The sequence below is a fragment of the Micromys minutus genome, assembly GCF_963924665.1.
Source record: "Micromys minutus genome assembly, chromosome: 12".
In the NCBI taxonomy this organism is placed as follows: Eukaryota; Metazoa; Chordata; class Mammalia; order Rodentia; family Muridae; genus Micromys; species Micromys minutus.
The window spans coordinates 4,499,397-4,519,272 of NC_137981.1; the positions used below are offsets into that span (position 1 = coordinate 4,499,397).

General features: G+C 41.7%; 1 protein-coding gene across 16 annotated transcripts in view; it reads right to left on the reverse strand.

The window, feature by feature from the left end:
* Positions 1 to 19,876, reverse strand: part of CADPS (calcium dependent secretion activator) — a 431,306-nt gene that overhangs the window by 114,202 nt on the left and 297,228 nt on the right. For 10 of the 16 annotated variants that reach the window (XM_080926837.1, XM_080926846.1, XM_080926832.1 and 7 more), the window contains 5 exons: positions 17,886 to 18,022; positions 14,509 to 14,696; positions 2,435 to 2,536; positions 774 to 837; positions 309 to 432 (listed from right to left, as the gene is read on the reverse strand). In XM_080926837.1, coding sequence (XP_080782963.1) covers positions 309 to 432; positions 774 to 837; positions 2,435 to 2,536; positions 14,509 to 14,696; positions 17,886 to 18,022 — 615 coding nt within the window. Of the gene's footprint in view, positions 1 to 308; positions 433 to 773; positions 838 to 2,434; positions 2,537 to 12,192; positions 12,352 to 14,508; positions 14,697 to 17,885; positions 18,023 to 19,876 lie in introns of all 16 variants that reach the window. The other 6 variants (XM_080926841.1, XM_080926842.1, XM_080926831.1 and 3 more) reach the window with 2 other exon arrangements.

Below are 19,876 nucleotides of genomic sequence, written 5' to 3' on the forward strand. Positions count from 1 at the left end.
ACCCAGCATCTCGTAGGTGAACATCCTCAGAGAAAATATTGAAGGACAGCACAAACTCTCAGAAGGACCCTGGTGATTACATAATGTCCCATATTTAATGTTGGTCCCCTCTAAAGCCTGTCTCCTGAGTTTTCTTTTTATTTATTTGGCCACAGACAAGGAAGGCATTTTCCACAGTTCAAGTATATTTGGTCTAATGTAGTCAGAAGGACCGCTGTTTTCTGGTGTCCATAAAGAAAAGAGATAGATTTTCCCAGGGAGGCATACCAAAACTCAAATCCAGAACTAGTGGTAGGCAGAAGCCTTACCTTCAATTTTGGCATACTCAGACAGGCGAGAGTAGTTGACTAGAGCAGCCTGCTCTAGGCATTTACGGATGACAGTTTTGACCTCTTCTTGTGGCACCGGAGTGACAATATCTTTCATCAAAACCTTCAGGCAGAAGGAAAGGGACTATTAAGTTCTAAATCAATCTGTTACCCATTTCTGCTTTTCAAAGACCTCAGTGCTGACCAGTGTGGTAACCACAGGTAGGAAGAAAGGCACAGAGCAGCTGGGGTAGCAAAGCTTGGGCAGGCATCAGGGAAGGTCAATATAATTAGTCGGGAATCTGAAAACAAAACTTCCAGAATATTGGCAGTCTCCTCACTTTTATTCTGGTATTTCACGAATGGTAAACAAACCCTTTGAGATGTACTAACTGGGTCATCCAACTTTCCTGTTTGATTGCAACTATCCACATGTCCCTTTACGTGTCTCACGGTCATTCTTACCCTTTCCAAGAGTGAGAGAGTAGCTTTCAAAGCACCTTCAGGTCGACCAAACGGAAAGCAGTACCTAAAAAAGATGCAAGTTTTCAGGTTGCCCACACCGTTCCATTTTCGCAGGAAGCATGCTGTAGTTTGATTCCTATGGCAACTTGTAACCGAGAAATGGAAAATGCTTTTGATTTTGTCACACTGTGTTATGCTAATCCTAGTTCACACCATATATGTGTGTATATATAATGTATGTATGTATATGTGTGAATAATGACTGTAGAGGGACTCTGTCTGCAGCAGAACAGAGCAGAAGAGCGTGCTGACACAGAGCTTCAGCTTGGATTTCCATTGTGAGGGAAAACACTGGCTAACAAAAACATGACCTCGCACATGCGTTAGAGGAGGGGCCAGCATGGGAAAGCAGGAGTTAAAGCAGCTGGGATGCAAACGCACTTCTTTAGATCCCTGAGGGGTTGAAGCATGAAGCAGGCCTGCATTTGGAATAGGTTCCCGACTCTGCCTAATTTGCTTAGGATTTTTCCACTATTCCTGGAATTTTTCCTCTATTGGTGATACATTCTGTTGTAATGTGTGGTCACCAAATCTTATTTCATGAGAAGGAGAATTCCAATGGCACAGACAGAAACATGTCACTTACTGCTACAGGTGCCATCAATGGCTCTGGTGACCAAGAGCCCTTCAGAACACTTCTCAAAAGTATAGAGAACAAGATGGGCTGCTTCAGCTCAGTCTAAAGTGGGCAGCCAGGGCGTGTTCCGTGGTCTCTCCTTTTTTTGTTTAACTGCAGATAATACCTTATTTTACACAGCTGTTTATAGATTCGAAACAAGAGTCAGTACCTCCAACCCTGGAACCAGCAAATGGGAACCGTTAAAAGTACAATTGTGACCTTGGAGCTCCTGCCTCAGAATCTATATGTGAAGCCAAAATTATAGTATTAATAATGCGTCATATGCTCTAGAGGAGAAAGGGACTGCATTGTATGAAGGTCAAGTGTGTGACCTGCTGCTGAAAGCCAAGTTTCCATCCCAAGCCCCAACTGGCTGACCTACATTTCTATTCTTCTATGCAAGGAGAGGCCAAAGGAGGATTTTTTTTTTTTTTTTTTTTTTTTTATGAATGCCATAGTTTGCTGCATTCCTAGGGCCCAGATTATAGGATTCTAAAAACGGTTTTATCTGGGAACCTTGAAGAATCTTCAATTTTTATATATGACTTAATTATCAGTCAGACCACGCGAGGAAAGTTTTGTTATTTAAGTAACTGAAATGCACTTATGGATTTAAAATCCGGGGCAGGAACTGTACTTCAGTTGTTAGAAAGCCTTTCTTGGAATTTCTGAGGTTCTGGGTTCAGTTCCCAGCACAGCATGAAGCCCGGTTTGTTCTGATGCGCACTTATAATCCTAGCATTCAAGAGGTGGAGTCTGAAGTATTATGACTTCAAAATGAGACTTTGCTTTAAAACAAATACCAGACAAACGAAGAAGGTAGCTAAGGAACTGCATCCAATTGGTTTATTCTCTTCAGCTGTGTTGCTTTAATGGTCTTATGTGTCTCTGATACACTTACAGTTTTGGGGAAACAAAGCCCCCCTTTTCTTTGGTACAGCTTCACTCTCATACCATAGGCCCCTAAACCATAGATTCTTACCTGAAATGTGTAATTTGATTTTCCAGCAGAACTCGGAGTCTCTCTTTGATTTCTTCAAAGCGTTCTTTCTCTTCAACAGTCACAGTTCCGATTCCATCAGGCCTGAAAGAAGACACGTTCTGAAGTGACGGGAACCTCATATGCTGACACCACTAAATCAAATCTCTACCAGGAGGAAACTGTCTGCTTAAGTGGCAACAGCCACGGTGACGGCTGTGACCGCAGAAGCCCTGCTGTGTGGAGCTGGATCCTCAAGTGAAAATGGTTAGGGTTATCACTCCGGGCTCCGAGAACCAGACTGAGTTCTTGTGAGATAGTGAAACGGCTTACAGGTTAAGTCCTGCTGGTTCTGACTGGGCATAAATTCTTAAAATCTCTTTCTCTCTCTCTCTCTCTCTCTCTCTCTCTCTCTCTCTCTCTCTCTCTCTCTCTTCTGTCTCTCTCTCTGTGTGTGTGTGTGTGTTCATGCCATCCAAGATCAGGTAACTTTCTCAAATGCTCCTCACCTCAGTTTTTCAGACAGGATTTCTTACTGAGCCAGAAGCTTTCTAGCTGGCCAGCAAGGCTCCTCTGACTCTTATGCCCCAGTTCTGGAGAGCATGGATGCCCATTCCTGCACCTTGCTTTTAAATGCAAGCTCTGGAGGACAAAGCCCAGGTCCTCGGTTTAATGTACCAAGCACTTTGCTGATTGAACCGTATCCCTAGCTCTTCCATCATTTTTTTAAATTAGGGAAGTTTTACAATGTATTTTGGGTTTCTGGTCTCTCTTGGAGATCCAGAACATGAGTTGGTACTTGTCAACCCATGAGCTTTACCCTCACCTGAAGTAGATATTCACCTGGCCATACCTCTAGTTTATATCACCTGTCTCACTGGCTCTACGACTTGGGATTCTTCAATTATTATGGAAACTCTCACAAACATTAGGTACCATATAAGTATCTGTTCTACCCCTTATTAAATCACTCAGTTTGTAATAAGCAATGTTCAAAGTAGCATAAGTATCTGTAAGCCTCTCTGATAATTGTGCATTAAATCTAGCAACACTGACTTTTCTGTGTTGATTTCCGATTAAGAATAAAATGAATGGAATGGCTCTCTTTTCCCCCAATCAAAACTGTGGATTCACATTCTAATCACACTATAGTAAGTTGCTTTTGAAGTAAACAAAATGCAACAGTCAGAACTGAAGATTTGAACTTCTATTAGAATTAACATGTAAATGTAACATTATCTAAGGCAGCCTAATAGGCATTCTGTGGTGGCCAGTGAGTTTATCCTGGGATTTGAGGACAGAAATAGGGACATTTCTTATAAAATGGTTTTTAAATAAACCTTGTGACTTGATCTTTGGCATCTGTCTAGAAGACTTGAAAATATGAGCACACATCCCAGAGATGTTTGTCACTTTCAGTGATTTATGTACATATTTATCTCTATCTCTACATCCACATCTATATAAATATGGTGCTGAGGACTGAACAGGGCCCCACGCATGCTTGGGAAATATTCTGCTACTGAGCTATAAGTATTTGATCCATAGGTGAACCTGCCTGTGAATCAAGTCATTCAACCCTTGCCCAAGTTGAAGTCAGCAATTTTGCTTGAGGCTGAAATAATAAAAAACTGAATGACTAGATGTGCCTTCTTCACCTACTTAGCTAATTCTTGGGATAAAGGGCACTATCACAAATGTAAACTGCTTTGCCTCCTGCCTATTGTTCTGGGGAAGCACAGTAGGAGAATCAGAGAGAGGGCTCCTACTTCCTGGCCCCTCCACAGGAACACTGCTAATCTCACCACTGAAGCCAAGTAAATGTTTATTTTTATAGTCACTTTAATTTGCTTCTTAATCACTGGATGCTAGTGTGAATAGTTTCACTTTTAACATAAACAAAGCAAATGAACCTCATTAAGTCTGAAAAGCTTTCTTTGAGAGTTTACCTGCAAAGTCAGGTGATAAGACCATGCAAGGTCTTGAAAGCAAATCCAAACTTCTCTCTCTCTCTTTTTTTAAACTGCCAGATGTGTATTCTTAGAGTACTGGTAATAGGATGGTATTTGGCAAAATTGGTGAGATATCCCTGGGTCTCAACTCGCTCACTAAAAACCACAAGTTTAGGGTTAGTTAAGAGCTCTAGTTTAACTTCATGTATGTTGGGGGGTGCGAGGGGAGACAAAATAGTCATGCATGTGCTACAGTGTGCATGTGTAGGTCAGAAGACAATTTTTGGGAGTCAGTTCTGTCCTTCCACTGTGGGTTCTTGGGATTGAACTTAGGTTGTCACGTTTGAGGTGAGCACTTTGGTTCATTAAGCCATACTTAGAAGCTGTGTTTTCTACAGGAGCAATATAAGCCTTTAGCAGTGCTATGGTCCTCAAACCTACCATGCCTCAGCATCAAATGGAACCCTTGGAGTAACCCAGATCTCATGGACCATTCAGAATTCTTGAATTGGTAGGTCTGAGATGGATCTGAGTTCTCCAAATGGGTTCTGTGTTACCACTGGTTTGGGAATCATATGCTAAGAACCAATCATCTATCTGTCTGTCTGTCTGTCTGTCTGTCTGTCTGTCCATCTGTCCGTCCGTCCGTCTATCTATCATTTATGTACCAATCATATATCTGTCTGTGTTTAGTAACAAATACAAACACAGAACCTCAGTGGAGGCTCTCCCATTGTCTGAAAGGATGCTTTTGTTTTGCTGCATGGCTTTTGGTATATGAATGATGGATTCTAGTTGGGGGTGATCCTCAGTGTTGTCTACTTTACCCTTTGAGAAAGAGTTTTCCCCAGAACTTGGAATTTGTCAGTTTACCTGAACTGATTGGTCAGCCGGCAAGCCCCAGGTGTCATTCTGTCTCTGGTGCTGGCCCAACTTTCTTTGTGAAATGTGCTTTATTGGCGGAACCACCTCACCAACCCCTTAACAGGATGCTTTTACCCAAAGTTCTTAACTCCCCCAAGGTAGGATAGTTTGTCAGAGGCACACCACTTCTTTTTGAGTTGTTGTTCTCTTCCCAAAGGGACACTTAGTTTCTATTGTCCTGGGAAAACAATGGTGGCTTCAGATCTAATCACAATAGTAGAATGGAGCTAATGAATCACAGAGGACAGTCTTTTATACTTTGGCTTTGTTCCTGGGAACATGGAAAGTGTTTTTTAATTTTCATATTATAGCTCAATGTCTTTTTTCTTTCTCAATATTTATCACTTTGTAAATCACAAAAAAAAAAAAAAAAAAAAAAAAAAAAAAAAAAAAAAAGAAGAAGAGGAAAAGTAAAATTTCTAAGGTTTCAATTCTAAAGTCCCAGGCTGGGATGTATCTTCATCTGGATGGAATCCGTGTCCAGAAAACTGTGTGTCCCCTTTTTTATTCATGACTGTACATCTCATACCTCACTAGGTTCTGGCTTCTTAGGTACCCATTGCCTTGTGAACTGCTCTGGACTTGGGGGAAGGAAACATAGATGGATCTACTACCCTATTATTAATGCTGAAGGGTTTCCATGAAGGAGGCACCTATATTTCTCAACCACTGCACCTCTCAGCTGAACTCTGCAGTTCAGATTCTCTGTCTGAAATTTCAACAGTAAGTGCGAAGGGCAGACTGAGAAGAAGATGGTGAGTTGTGACCATACTGTTCTCTTCATCTCAGACTCTACTCATCCTCCTGACGGCTGTGGTCAAGCTTGTGTAGTGAAGGCTTAGGCAGGCATTTTAGAAGTTCATAGGCTCTGAACTGGTTCCCACTCTTTTTTTAACTTTCTTGATTTCTTTTCCTTTTCTATTCTATATGTTCTCTACATCAGAGCTTGTTTGATACTCATAAATTGTAAGGTCACAGAAGATATATTTCTTCCTTCCCCACATTCCAGGTTTAAACAGACGCTCAGAAGCCTGTAAATGATGCTTTAGGAACACACACATGTACAAACACACACACACACACACACACACACACAGAGAGAGAGAGAGAGAGAGAGAGAGAGAGAGAGAGAGAGAGAGAGAGAGAGAGAGAGAAGGCAGCCCTGGCCTCTAGTTCCACCTAACTGCACACTGGCTAACTTCACTTCTTGTATATCATGATCCTGGGAACTTGAGACAATATGCAGGTCAAGTGTAGTCATTTTTGGAGCCTTGCCGAAGACCGGAAGCTCTCCCACCTGCAGGCCATCGCTGGAGAGCCAGAATTGGGGCTCTGAAGCCACAGCAGACTATATTGCATCTGACACGGCTGGCATCTCTGGAATCCACCTTTCAAGTTTTCGGCAAACCATTTTCTCACTGTCCTTCACAAAGCTGACATTCTCGGCAGCATGATGGGAAAGATGTCATGTCGGCTGCTCTTCAAGTTCTCGTCACCGTGGTTACAGCAGTTCTGTCATCTCCACTCTCCTCACGGTCCCCCTTCTTGAGCCATGTCACAAATAATAATACATCCAGAATTGCAGCTATCCCTTTTTCCTATTCATTTTTTATCAAAGCAAAGCTATCAAAACCAGCATTAATCCTTTGGATTATCAGTTATGTGAACTCTCTCCCCTTACCATGGTGTTTTCAAACTAAAGATGATTAACTGATATCTCCTGGAGAATTAATTCAACAATGCCATGTACTGAACTTGTAGTGCAAAACCATCTTGATACTTGAAATTAGCAGAGAAGTATAGTCAAATCCTCATTTTGTGTTAGGAAGTGACTGACCTCTCTACCAGCTAAACTGTCACCATACATCCTGGTAAGCACCCAGATTACTAGCATTTAATTATCTCCAGGGCATGGCTCTACACATCATGTTAAAATCTGGGCTGCAAAACCTTTAAAAGTAAGATGATTTTTTTCCCCCAAAAAATCAGGATGAAAAATTAATTCAAAGCATACAGTGATTGATGTGATTTGGAAATTAAGTGCCAAATCCAGGTGTAAAAAGAAACATATGAATTCACCAGAAGAGGAAAGAGCGTCTGGTCCACAACTCTGCATAGAACCAGCTTTCAGTCTCCAATCAGTACCAACAAGGGGTAAAACTCCAGCTGAAGAGGGAATATACTTTCATCTCCAAATGCAAATGTCCACATATGCTGGTGCAGGCACCGTAAACATGATATATTCTTTCTCTCCAAATGGATGCATGCCTGCAGACCGCATTATGGATCCATGAAAATGTCCTTAAACAAGCATGTTAACTGAATCTTACTTGCTACTAAATTGTTCCAGCCTAGAAACATGAGCATTTAAAGGGCCAGAGCAGGACAGAATGTGTTAGGCATTTCTTGCAATGCTCCCTAAGTAGGACAATTACATCAGATACTCTGACAATATTTGACATATAACAAACATAAAAATATGTTAATAATATCTGGTGACTTGTCATTCTTATAATTTTTTAGATGCTAATTCTGAATTTGATTTGAGTGTGAAGTATTTTCCTTTGTTTCTTTTGGACAGTTAATCAATATAAATTCAAGATAGCACCAAACCACCAGCAGCCACTAACGTCAGCCGCTCCTGTCCCCCTAAATGGCTTCTATAATCCTAGGTTAATTATAATTTATAATTAGGACCCTCATATCCCATAACTTCTGCTTTATTATGAAAGCCAGCCTTGCCCCTTCCCTCTCCCTCCTCATACCCTTTCCTAATTATGCCCTGGTGCCCTGGGGCTCAGATGTGCTGCTAAAACAGATACATCAAAGTGTTTGTGTCGCAAATGGCAAAACATGACAAAAAAACAAGTCGTTTCTACACAATTACAAGTGGGCATTTTAGCTCCTTGTGTTAGCTAACAGGGAATTTCAAAAAGAGTATTGGAGAGGGCAACTATTCCAGGGAGTTCTTTTATGACCTGCTTGCAGTCCGTTACATCTGAGGTTCTGACTCAACAATACAGCCGCTTTATTCAAGCCATTCTCAGCATGGGAGAGGTGGAGAAGCTTCCTCTACTGAACAGTCTCCCGGAACATAGATACTGTTGGAATGTCAGCAGTAGTGAGGGGGACTCGGGCTTGAGTCGGGTGCAAAAAGAGCACAGAGCCCAGGTAACTGATGAAATAAAGCAAGACTCAGGGGAGCAAGTTCACCACGAAAGGGACCAGAGCTTCAGAGCCTCTTCTCTCGGAGGACTAAGAGCAGGTTAGTGAAAACCAAGAAGCTTTGGACTTGGATTTGACATTGGAGACCCCAAGTTAGACTTTAAAGTGGTCACAACACGTAATGTGCATGAGGTTGTGTTCTTGTTGTTGCTTTTTTTTTTTAAGTGTACTACCTACATGCTCAAAGTGTGTTAAATCTGCAAATAGTTCTGTACAAGTGTCTTTGGTGACTCCAGGGTAAGGGTACACTGTAGAGTTTTAGGTAAGAACTACCAATGGTACAGATTTCACAAGACTGCATGCTGTTCCTATGGAAGCAAGCTTTCGTCAGGAGAACAGTCACATGGGTTAAATGAAGGTGACATGAAGGTGACAAGTGCAAAAAGAAGTTTACTTTGGCTATGGAAGACGCTTACTTTATTTTGGAAACTTGTTTGGAATTTGCCCTCCCCCTCTTATGATCACTTCTAATTAGGTGAGTCTGGTTATTCAGAACGCAGGGATGCTTCATGCACGCACAAGGCCAATACCTGTACAGAGCTAGATGTAAACCAGCAACATAGCAACATGTTCATAAATGTATCATCCTCTGTGTAACATGAGATCAAGAATACACATCACTACTGTTGACTCTACACATACCCATTTGCTTCATAAAGCACTGTTTTCAGAATTCTCTATAAGGCAGATCTTTACTTTTGTATGTAGATACTGGTTTTTTATTTTGGAGAAGAATTGAAATTACTAGACATAATAATATGTGTGTGTGTGTCTCTGTGTGTGTGAGTTTGTAAAGAGGTAGAGATAAGAAAGAAAATAAATATGTAACTCAATGCTAGACAAGCATTTATCAGAACACACAATAAAGCAAAACAAAACAAAATAACCACCATATGACACTTACTGAGGCAGTGACAGCATAAATAAGCCAGCTGTTGCAGTCCCTGGGGGAGAAAGACCTCAACCACAGCAGTGGCATCAAAGAAAGACAGAACTGGTAATACCTGAGATAAAGTTAGGATCATTGGTTGGGCCAGGAGTTGATTTGTCACATGCTATGCAGGAAGGGGGAGTTTATGAAATGGCTGCTCAGCTTCTGTCTTGGGTGAGTGGGTGGATGATTTAGGGACTCTGCCCGATGAATGGAGGAAAAGGAATTCAAATCTGAACCCACAGGATGCACATGGGCTGTGAACAGAACCTTGACTTCAAATATCTCCCAGATGATCTTCGGACACATTTTCAGAGATGGTTTCGAATTCGTGTCCCGCAGACTCATTAGTCTACGCAGCGAGCTGCGGACTGGGGCGGTTGGCATTGTGGATTTGTTAATTGCTGATACAATGTACTTTCTATGCAGGCCATATGTGAAAAGCAGCAGTGGCATTCACGAAATGTTAAATAATAATGTAAATGAGAAAAATTTCCAATCTCAATGATAAAGGGATCCAAGGAACATCGACGCAACTCGCAGTCGCCGGAGCTGTTTGATTGCCTTGTCACTGTGGGACAGTGACCAAAGTGATGCTAATCTAAATGTCATCTTGAAAGAATACTAAAAATATTATGGTGAAAATTAAGTACTGCAACCTTAGAAGCTGATTGAAAAATGAGAAGATTCAGCAATTTACATCTGTGGGTTTTGTGATCGCCAAATGCAACCAGCTGAACACGTTCACATTTCCCTTTAGTTTGCTCTCTCTCTCTTTTGGGGAAATGGGTTTAGTTCTAAAGAGTTGGCCAAAACTAATATTTATTCAATTAGTCTAAAAGTTTGATATGGATTAGAATCGCTTGAGTTCTTTTAAGCATCGTACTTAATTATCTCATTATTAAATTTTAATGGTTCAGGTAGAAATTTCCCAGAATGCTTTTGGCTACAAATGGGGTTCAGAAATCAGAATTGTTTTCATTTCCTTGCCACAAGTGGTTCAAACCATACGGTAACAAAACAGGCAAGACCTTGGCTAGATGTGATCTGAAGCCAAAATCATGATGGGAGTGTATTAGAAGCGCAGGTTTCTGTTTCTGGCTCTGTGTGAGAACCACTGAATTATTTGAGAGTAAGAACACGTGGTCTGTATTTTGTTAGATCCTTTCATGTGACTCACACGAACCCCAGAATGTGAAAACCACTTCTTTATGGGGCAACACAGGTACAGGATCTATGTAAAAACAAAACAAAACAAAACAAAACAAAACAAAACAAACAACAAATCCAAGTGAAAGAAGCATATCAGCCCATCACTTGGGAGCATTATTTAAAACAAGACTCCTCCACTCCAATACCACTGTCATTTGGACCTGTATATTACTGGGTATTTAATAATACCCCCATGTCAATCAGAAATATCTCCAGGCCTGATAAAAAATCTTCTGGAGGGAAAACTCACCAAGCTTCATTCCGTCAAACACACAGGAAAGCTTCCATTGGGTACCTCTTTATATGGTAGGAAGTAGACCACAGTCCAGTGAGAGCTGCCTTTCCACAGGAAATACTTGCTCTGCTCCATGGTGCCTGGTCTAAAAGCAGCACTCTGGACAGCTGCCACGTGCCTTCCTGAGACCCTTCCGGAGCTTGGACCCTGACTGCAAGTTGCTGCTTTCGTGCAGGCGACATGGACAGCAAAGTGCAAACGGAAGCTCTGCCTCCATCAGCCTTACTTAGTGCCAGGAGGGGGGTGAGTGCCAACGTGGTACTGGGGTTTTCCTAGATGTTTACAATTAGCTCTCCAGATGGGCAGCTTGCTGCATTCTCTAGAGAGCAAACGTTCCCACGAGCCCTCTATGTGTCCCTAAGTTCACCGCACACACAAGGCTCAGAAATGGCCAGTAGATAGATGATCCTTGAAGCACATGGGATTCTTACCTTGGACTGTCTAATTTGGACAAGTCTGTCCAGATGCAGGCAAGGAGAGGGAGCAGAATAGAAGAGACTGAGAATGAACAAATGAAGTCTAAGGGGGAAGGTGCCTCTCTTCCAGTAAGAGAAGAGCGCATCGCTGAAGGGCAGCACAGGATAAGGTGGACGGAAGCTTAGAACTTTGCGCCTTGAAGATGACCTCACTGCATAAGTGGCTCTACTAACGGCCATGTGACTAGTGATAGGCTTTACTTTGACATTATCATAACTCGCTATTTCAGATGGGTTTCTTCTTAACAGATGAGTGTGGACATTAGGAAGATTTGCTCGAGAAACAAGACCCACAATAAATGTATGGGCCTATTTTATGTTAACGGATCTTACTTGCCTCTGGAACATTAGTTTAAAACTACAAAGCATACCTTGTTTATTATGAATGACTTGTAAGGCATCAGACCACTAACTAGACAGGATAACAAAACAAAAGAACACAACACAAGAACAACAACAACACCCAAACCAATCTGACTCAGTTCTGTTTGCCTGTAGCCAGGGTAGTCTTTCTAATACAAGTATGTTTTAAAACACCAAACACCTGACTCTAATATTTTCCAAATACATTTTTCAATTTGTCAGATCTCTTATGAAAAATTGCACCTTTGGAAACCTTTAAAGGATTCGGGTTTAGGGGAAGCATAAAGCTGTTGTTTGCAAACACGGACATGGTCACATGCACACAGGGTCTGGGACAGACAAAGGGGCCGAAAACACAAGCTAACACACACACGGCTTCTCACCTTTTTTGCTCTTGACTTGGGTGGGGTTTGGACTCTTTTCTTTTTTTTGATTCTCTTCGTGGATCCTTTTTAGCCTCTGGCTCAGAAGAAGGTGGAGATTTGCCCCCTGGAAAGTCTGTGTTTGACAGCAGCCCACTAAGATGCACATGCATTTGCTGACTGGAGAGGGAGTAGCTGCAGGAGGCATGCATAAGGGGTGGCCAGCCACAGAACCACGAGCACGCACACATGCGCAAACAAAAAGAAAGAAGAAGAAGGATGCATCAAAAAGCAAAGGCAAATACATTCAAACTAAAGGAATAAGCAAAAAAAAAAAAAAAAAAAAAAAAAAAAAAAAAAACATGCAAAACGCATAAGGAAAATCAGAACTGAAAAGGAAATAAGAAATCCCAAACTGTTCCCACGACAAGATGTATAAACCTAACTGTGAATCAAGTGGCAGTCTTACAATATGAAACCCAGACAATGTGTATCATAATTCATGATGATGTTTACCAGGGAGTTTACAAAAACATTTCATTATTTTATAACACTTTCTTATTCAGTAACATATGTAGAACACAGTATGACAACCCAGAGAATATAATGCAACTTCTCTCTCTCCCTCTAAAAAAATTCAATCCAAGAGGCTGTAGCAGATAGTCATCAAAGTGTACATATTTTAAAAGTCTGAAGTATGCATGTTCAAACTCAGGTATCAGAGTCTTTTTGAGTATCTTTTATACAAATAAAAGGTCATGAGTTGGGCTATGGGGACATAACAACAGGAGATGGGGATAATCTTATTGTCTGTTAAAATATTCAGAGCTACAATGTTACTGTCATCTAGCTCAAAATGATGGAGTCTCATTTCATAAAAGTCTATCAGTACTGGAGACAGAAAAAGCCATCGATACTCCTGGGCTGTGTGGCTTACAAGGATGAGGAAGGCTGACACAACCCTGGCTTCAAAGCCAGGTAGTCTGGACTGGTTTCTTCCTGCCATGGTCTTCCCCCGAGTGACAACTTGCTCATCAGAGGCTTGTTTTCCAGAGCCACCCAGCTGTCTTCTGCTGCCTCCTCTGGCTGTTGGCAGGGGTGCTTTAGAATACTGTAGACTTCTCTTTATACGAGTGTGTGGCTCTATTGGATGGTAAGCTGGCTCTGGCAGTGTGGGAATTTATTCCATGACTCTAGAGCCAAAAGGCAATGTTCTAAAATGTTAAATTATTTGCTTCTTTGCATTATTCAGAACATGTTTTTTTTTTTTTTTTTTTTTTCCCTCCAGGAGCTGGGCAAGGTCTAAAGAAATAGAATACTTAGTACAGAGTCAGGAGACTGGATATTCTGATCTTTTTCTTTCTTTTTTTTTTTTTTTTTTTTTTTTTTTTTTTTTGTGAAACCTACAAACTGAGGAAGTTGGTTAGCTTGTGATCACCAAAGTTCTTCCCACTTCTGAGGATATATTCAAAGTGTTCCCGGCATCTTGGCTGCCAGCTTTACCTATCTTGCTTCGGCTCCAGCAATGTGCTTGGCTTCCGTCTTCACAGGACAGTAGTACTTGCTGTTCCTTTTGCCTGGAGCCACTCCGACTCCTACGCATGCGCACATGTGAGTTCCCGACTCGGCTCTAGCACCATCCCCTCAGGGAGGTTCCCACTGCTGTTCTGCCCCACTTTTCCAGTCATGCGCCTTACTGAATTCTACCCAGAATTTAATTCCTTTCCTTAATGTATCTTCCATGAATTTTACTTTTCATCATGTATACAAAATGCAAACCCAAGTCTCACACCAGGCAAGCAACCATCAAACACTCCTGAAATGAACGATAGTATCAACAAAGGCAAAACAGTGATCCGTTTCTTGCCAAGTTTTGGCTGTTTTGTTGAGTTTTTTGTTTTGTTTTGTTTTTTATGTTCACAAGTATCCTCTCAACTCCATGAGAAAACTGTCATTCCCATTTTATAGACTAGAACACTGTAATTTAGGCAGATTTAATTACTAAGGTCACTGATTTTTTTTTTTTAAGGCAAAAGCAAATACAAAAACAAAACCCACCATGAATAACGAGTACTACCTAGACTGATTTAACTCAGGGGCTCCCCTAGAAGGGCTGTTTGCTATTCCTTCACAATTGTCTAATGAATTTGGCATGCCTCTCTCTCTTTCACCCTGTCTCGTACCTGCCCCATCTGTGTGGGTCCCTTCCAGTGCATGTGCGCCACTGGGAAGAGAGAGGTAGACTGTGTGTTAGGGTCGAACTTCCAGGCAGAACTAGTTACAAACCACGGAAGTTCCTTTACAATCCTTTATGAATGCCTCCAGACGCTTGCTTACCTGTTACCGTGGACATGCGATGCACAGAAGGCAAAGCTGTAGTGCAGGAGTGTGGGGTCAATCATGGCGCCATTTTCTGCCCGTTCCAGCAAGTCTCTAAGGTAGCAGAGATGCCGATGACATCCTCTGACTCCATTTCGAGCACAATACTCGTCTAATACAAACACCTGGCCAGGACTGAACCAGCCCTGTAGGGGAAAAGGAGAGGCTTTCTTTTAAATACAGGTTGCCTTCTGGAGAGCTGCTAGTATCAGGAGTGGCTAGGGGAGGAAGCGGCTGATAAACAGTTCACTTGTTGGACTGCCATGCCAGCACTCTGGAGATGCTCCATTTAATCCTCCTAGCAGGCCATCCTGGAAGATGCTGTCATCCCTGAGGTGCAGGTGAGGGAGTTAACTGAGTTCAGGGATGCCATGGGATTGCAGCTGAACTAGAGCTGTATCAGCAAGCAGCATGCCTCTAGGGAATCACCAGGGCTCCAACGTGTACTTTAGACAAGATTTTGGGTGAAGCTAGGGCAGCCTGGCAAGGGAAAATTGTGATATAAACATCCTGAGTTGGTGGAAAACTTGTGCTTGACAAAAGCTTTCAGCAGAGCCTTCTAGCAAGCCGGTGAGGTAAGGCAAGCGCAGGGTCTGGCTAAGGACGCTGCAATACACCCCAGACCCGGACCAGCTTCTACCCTGGGTCCTTCTGTTTATCGTCTGGCATAAAGGAAAATTTAAGTTGGTTTACGCATAGACTAAACTTTGTAAATTGTTACACCTTAGAAGAATTTTTAGTGCATTTAAATGAAGGTAATAACATAGCATTCCAAAGGGCCAGAGGGAGTAAGTTTTCCGTTTCCCAAGGATGAATGGAATGCAACTGAGAGAGAAAGAGAGAGAGGTTTCTCACGACTGCATTTATAGAGCTACCCTACTCCCTGCAATCATTTGTTTTCCTGTTTATATCTGCTCACCATGAGACTAGCCAAGCTCTGCTGTAAAAGAGAATCCAGATGGAGTCTCTGATAATAATTCAGCGGCTCGATAGATAACAACCAGTACCTCTCTTATGTAATTAGAAAGGCAAGCTCTTAGAAAGGCTAAATGACTTGTCACTGAGGGTCAGTGTGGATAGAGTCTAAAATCAAACCACGTTGTCTCATTTCCATGGTATCTGAAGCAAGAAATTAACTGAGGAGGCAGTTTCTAGATTGGACATTTGGGCTCTTTTAAACAAACTTCATTTTCCTTTGAGGGTCTACTATGAGTTGTTTTTTGAACATTACTGCAGCTTGGGTAGAAGGGATGAGGGGAAATGGTGATATGGAGCAGGGAGAGGCCAAAGGAGTTTGGGAGGGAGGGCTTTGCAATTCTCTCATCATGTATTAGGATCTGGGGATCTTCGACTGGCAACATGCAGCTCAGCAATGCATCCAACGAAAGACGGCATCTTTCCTATTTCAAATTATAAGTTCCTGCAGAGGGCGGGAGAGTAGTTGAGGCAGTGGGCTGCCCCTATAGGCAACTTCTTTGCCACTCCATCTGCTACCCCAAATGCTAAATCTTAGAGACAACACTACTGTGAAAGATTAAAATATATTTTCTACGACTCAGATGACACCAAGTCTTTTGTAGATGCCAAAATAGCTGCTTTGAAAGAGCTGAAGAAATATCAATTAGGAACTGAGTGGAAGACACAGGAAAATTTATGTATTCCTGCTGGTCGGCCTCCAAAACCAACTGAAAAAAAAAGACTGTACTAATGAGAAAAATGGAATAGAGAGATAGGGTCCTTTACATTTCTGTTATTTTCTGAAACTCTGGCTTAATTAATAGATACAGGTGTATAAATAGGAAAGGGAGTTTCTCTGGATCACTCTCTTGTTATCTTTAATTTTGGACTATACAGTTAAGCCTATAGTGATTAATGGGAAACGGGCATCAGCCTGTTGTTTCTGGTTAACTCTTTAAAGGACATTTATTAATTCTCTGTGGTAAATTTCAGAATGAAAAAAAATTGTTTCAAACACTGACGTGAACAAAAGTCATAAAGGTGAAAATATATCAGTTGGTAAAATGCCTCAAAGTGCTCGAGTGAGAAGAATTCCTGCCGAAAAGGGTGGCTATGCTCACCACCCGCGTGATGTTCATAAGCATAATTACAGAGTCATGATAGTAGGAAGTGAGAAAAATGGGCTTGCAGTGCAAGGTAAGGGTTTTTTTTTTTTTTATTTGTTTGCTTTAGGTTTTGAGTTTGTTTGTTTGTTTGTTTGTTTAAGTCAATGTGGTGTTCTTTTCCAACCTGGCAAAGTAAGAGTCTCCAATGAAATAATGTGTCACTGTGAGCCATAGATTAATAAATTATCTCACAGAATACCACTTCTAATTTTAAGATGATTTTAACCTCTTTAAAAAACATACTATATTTTTAAGCAGCAAAAAAAGGGAATTTAAAATAGTCATTCAGAATAAGGGTTTATGCTAATGTCAGTAAATTACATAATATTAATGTTACATAAATATATTAAGTTCCATGTTTGAAGTCAAGGGGAAGAATTGCTCTCTGCATAAAATCATTTCATCACCCCTTCTTTCCTGTCTACAAGGAGGGATTAGTAATATTTACACGTAAGAAATAAATTCGATCATTTAGAATCTGAAGACAGACATGAGCTGAGCACTTGTCACGGTTTGGGACTTGATTGTTGTAAACCAAAAAATTGTTTTTAAAAATTGGTAAATATGTAACAGCAGTCTTTACATTGAAGTAATTTGACTGAGGGTTTAAAATGTGATTCTAGAGAATAGAAAGACCCCTCTGGGTAGCCGAGCTTCTCAATGCCTCCTGCACCTTTAAAATTTTCTCTTCAAGGGTAAAAAGACAGTTCTGAGTATGAGAGAGAACGTGCCACCCAAATAAACGAGCCCAAATCCACTAAACTTCGGCAGTGGAGTGTTGTAGCAACTGCCTCGATCTTCAAAAGTGGCAAAAGCATTGTATCCTTTAATGAGCTCGAAGCACCGGGTACAGGAGGGAGAGGGCGGGGCATCCCACACAATCAGGCAATTTTTATAAGTTCATCATGAGCAGGTGCCAAGCTCAACCACCTTCTTAGGAAGATTTCTCACATAGCAGCTGAAAAGGGAGAAGCTACGATAGGGTGGCCGGGGAATTGGCTGTGTCTCTCAGGAGCATTTCCTCTACCTCACCTTGACTCTTGGGTAAACAAAACTACTGCCACACAGAGAATTAAAGATGTGCTTATAATTGTTAAAGAGATTTTGTAGGGAGTAGGTAGAGTTCTGACATAAAGATAGAGGGAAATTTGCTTTTTTCTTTTCCCCAGAAATGTTATGTCGCAATCGCTGTACATCAAAGGATATACTTGCCAGGCAAGAATAGGAATCATTTAGTCTGTGATCCAGAGTCAGCCGCTGCACCATCTCAAAGAGGGAAGCGTGGTCAAAGTTACAGGGGTTGGAAGAGATAAATTCATCCATGCCATGCTTTTGAGCTCTATCTGCGTCTGTCATCACACATGTGGAGAGAGACACAATTTAGAGAAACACATCGCAGGTTTTTATGACATTCAGATTCACAGGATTCACTAGGCATTGTGAACATCAGCTGCCCCCCTGCTGCCCCCCTACCCCCGAGATAGTCTCTGACCTCCCTCCACCCCCATTGTCAACTTGCATCACTTACTGATAACTTTACTGCATTTAGGCAAAAATATATTGGCATCAACATGTTTATCAAATGATCACAATTGCAGCGCTTCGTGTAGCTCTTTAAACCGTGCACGAGACCGTAACTTCGCCTGCGTCTCAGCAAGCACCGAGAGCAGATCGGATCTCTGCTGATCGCAGTCTCGCCAGGTCTGCGAGTTTGCAATAGATTCTGCCATTCCAGAGGTTGTGTCTAGAGTCATTTCTCTGTGCTTATTGGAAATTATCTGGGAAAGGCTTTTGCTGGTTTTCAGTGGAGTGACAATATTTGTGTCACCCCTTCCAAATTCTCATCGCCAATTTGGTGTCACAAAAGGTTTGATTCCCAACCCTCCAAGATTAAAAGGGTTTTTTTTTTTTTTTTTTAAATTTAAATTTAAAATTTTAAGATTTTTCACTTAAACTGGGAGAATGAATTAAAGGGGATTTAGTGTTGAATAGGCAAGGATGTTGCTTATGGGGCATGTATTCCTTTAGTAAATAGAAACTTGCCTGTGATGGCTGTGGTCTGCTACTTATTGTGAGTTAATCCTTACAGGGAGAAGGCTGTAAGCAAAACCTCCTAAGGGCTAACTAATTAATTAATCTCAACATGTGTAACTAGAACTGACTATCCTTAGCTGGCAAAATAACTCAGAGATTTCAGCTCAAGCGTCACCAAGAAAACTCCTCAAAAGGTATGAACGGAGATCTTTTCATGGTAGAGAGGTCTGCTCAGTTGACCCATCTCTCCCTCTCCTGATAGCCAGCTACGGGAAGGTGGGATCTCAGAGAGAAGCCAGCAAGATTTTATCCATCCCTTTGAATGCAACGTTTTACTGGGATGGAGGGACCTGCCAGAAACCAGCAGAGCAATCAGGGCAAAGGAAACTTGATTTCTGATTTGAGAGGGTGTTTGAATAATATTTTCCTATGTGGCCTCTATCCCGGGAAGGCTTTTTTTTTTTTTTTTTAAACTTTTTCTTTACTTTTTCTCCCTTGCTTAGGGTATGGCTGTGAGCTTGTCCTGTGGTAACTGAGATATCATCCGAGCAAAACTGTGCAGCTTCTCAGTTTCTGCCCTTTTGAAAGCTTTGGCATTTTGCATAGGAGCAGTGAGTGGTCAGTGTTTGATTAAGATGTGTTGTTTATGTCCAAGACACACAAAAGCAGTGCCTCCAGGAGGCAAGGAGTAGAAAAGTGTTTTAACAGACAAATTGTCCATTAAAGTGACGAAGCAAAGGCTTTCGCAAGAGATACTTGTGCAGAAATTGTGTTAGAGGATCTATAAGCCACGTTAGCTGTCTCAGGCTCATCCTCGGGGAAGTGCTTTGAAATTGCGCTTGCTGCATGACCTATTGCCATCTGTTTGCTCTGGTTGCTAAGCTTCAGAATCCTTGGGACCACGCAGCTGGCAGGGAAAGCAGGCTCTTTCTGGTGTGGTTGCTCTACTTGCAACCCAAGGCAAGGAAGTCTCCTCCCCTTTTTCCTACTCAGGATCCCTGCCGGTAGAAAGGAACTTACAACAGTTGGGCCACCCTTCTCTAGCTTCTGCCATGGATACTGCCCTCAGCCTCTTTCCTGTGACTCCCAGGTCGACTTAATTCAGAAGTCGTGAGTGTGGGAAGTGCTTGAATTGCTCATTCATAACATCCTCATGGAGAGCCACGCCC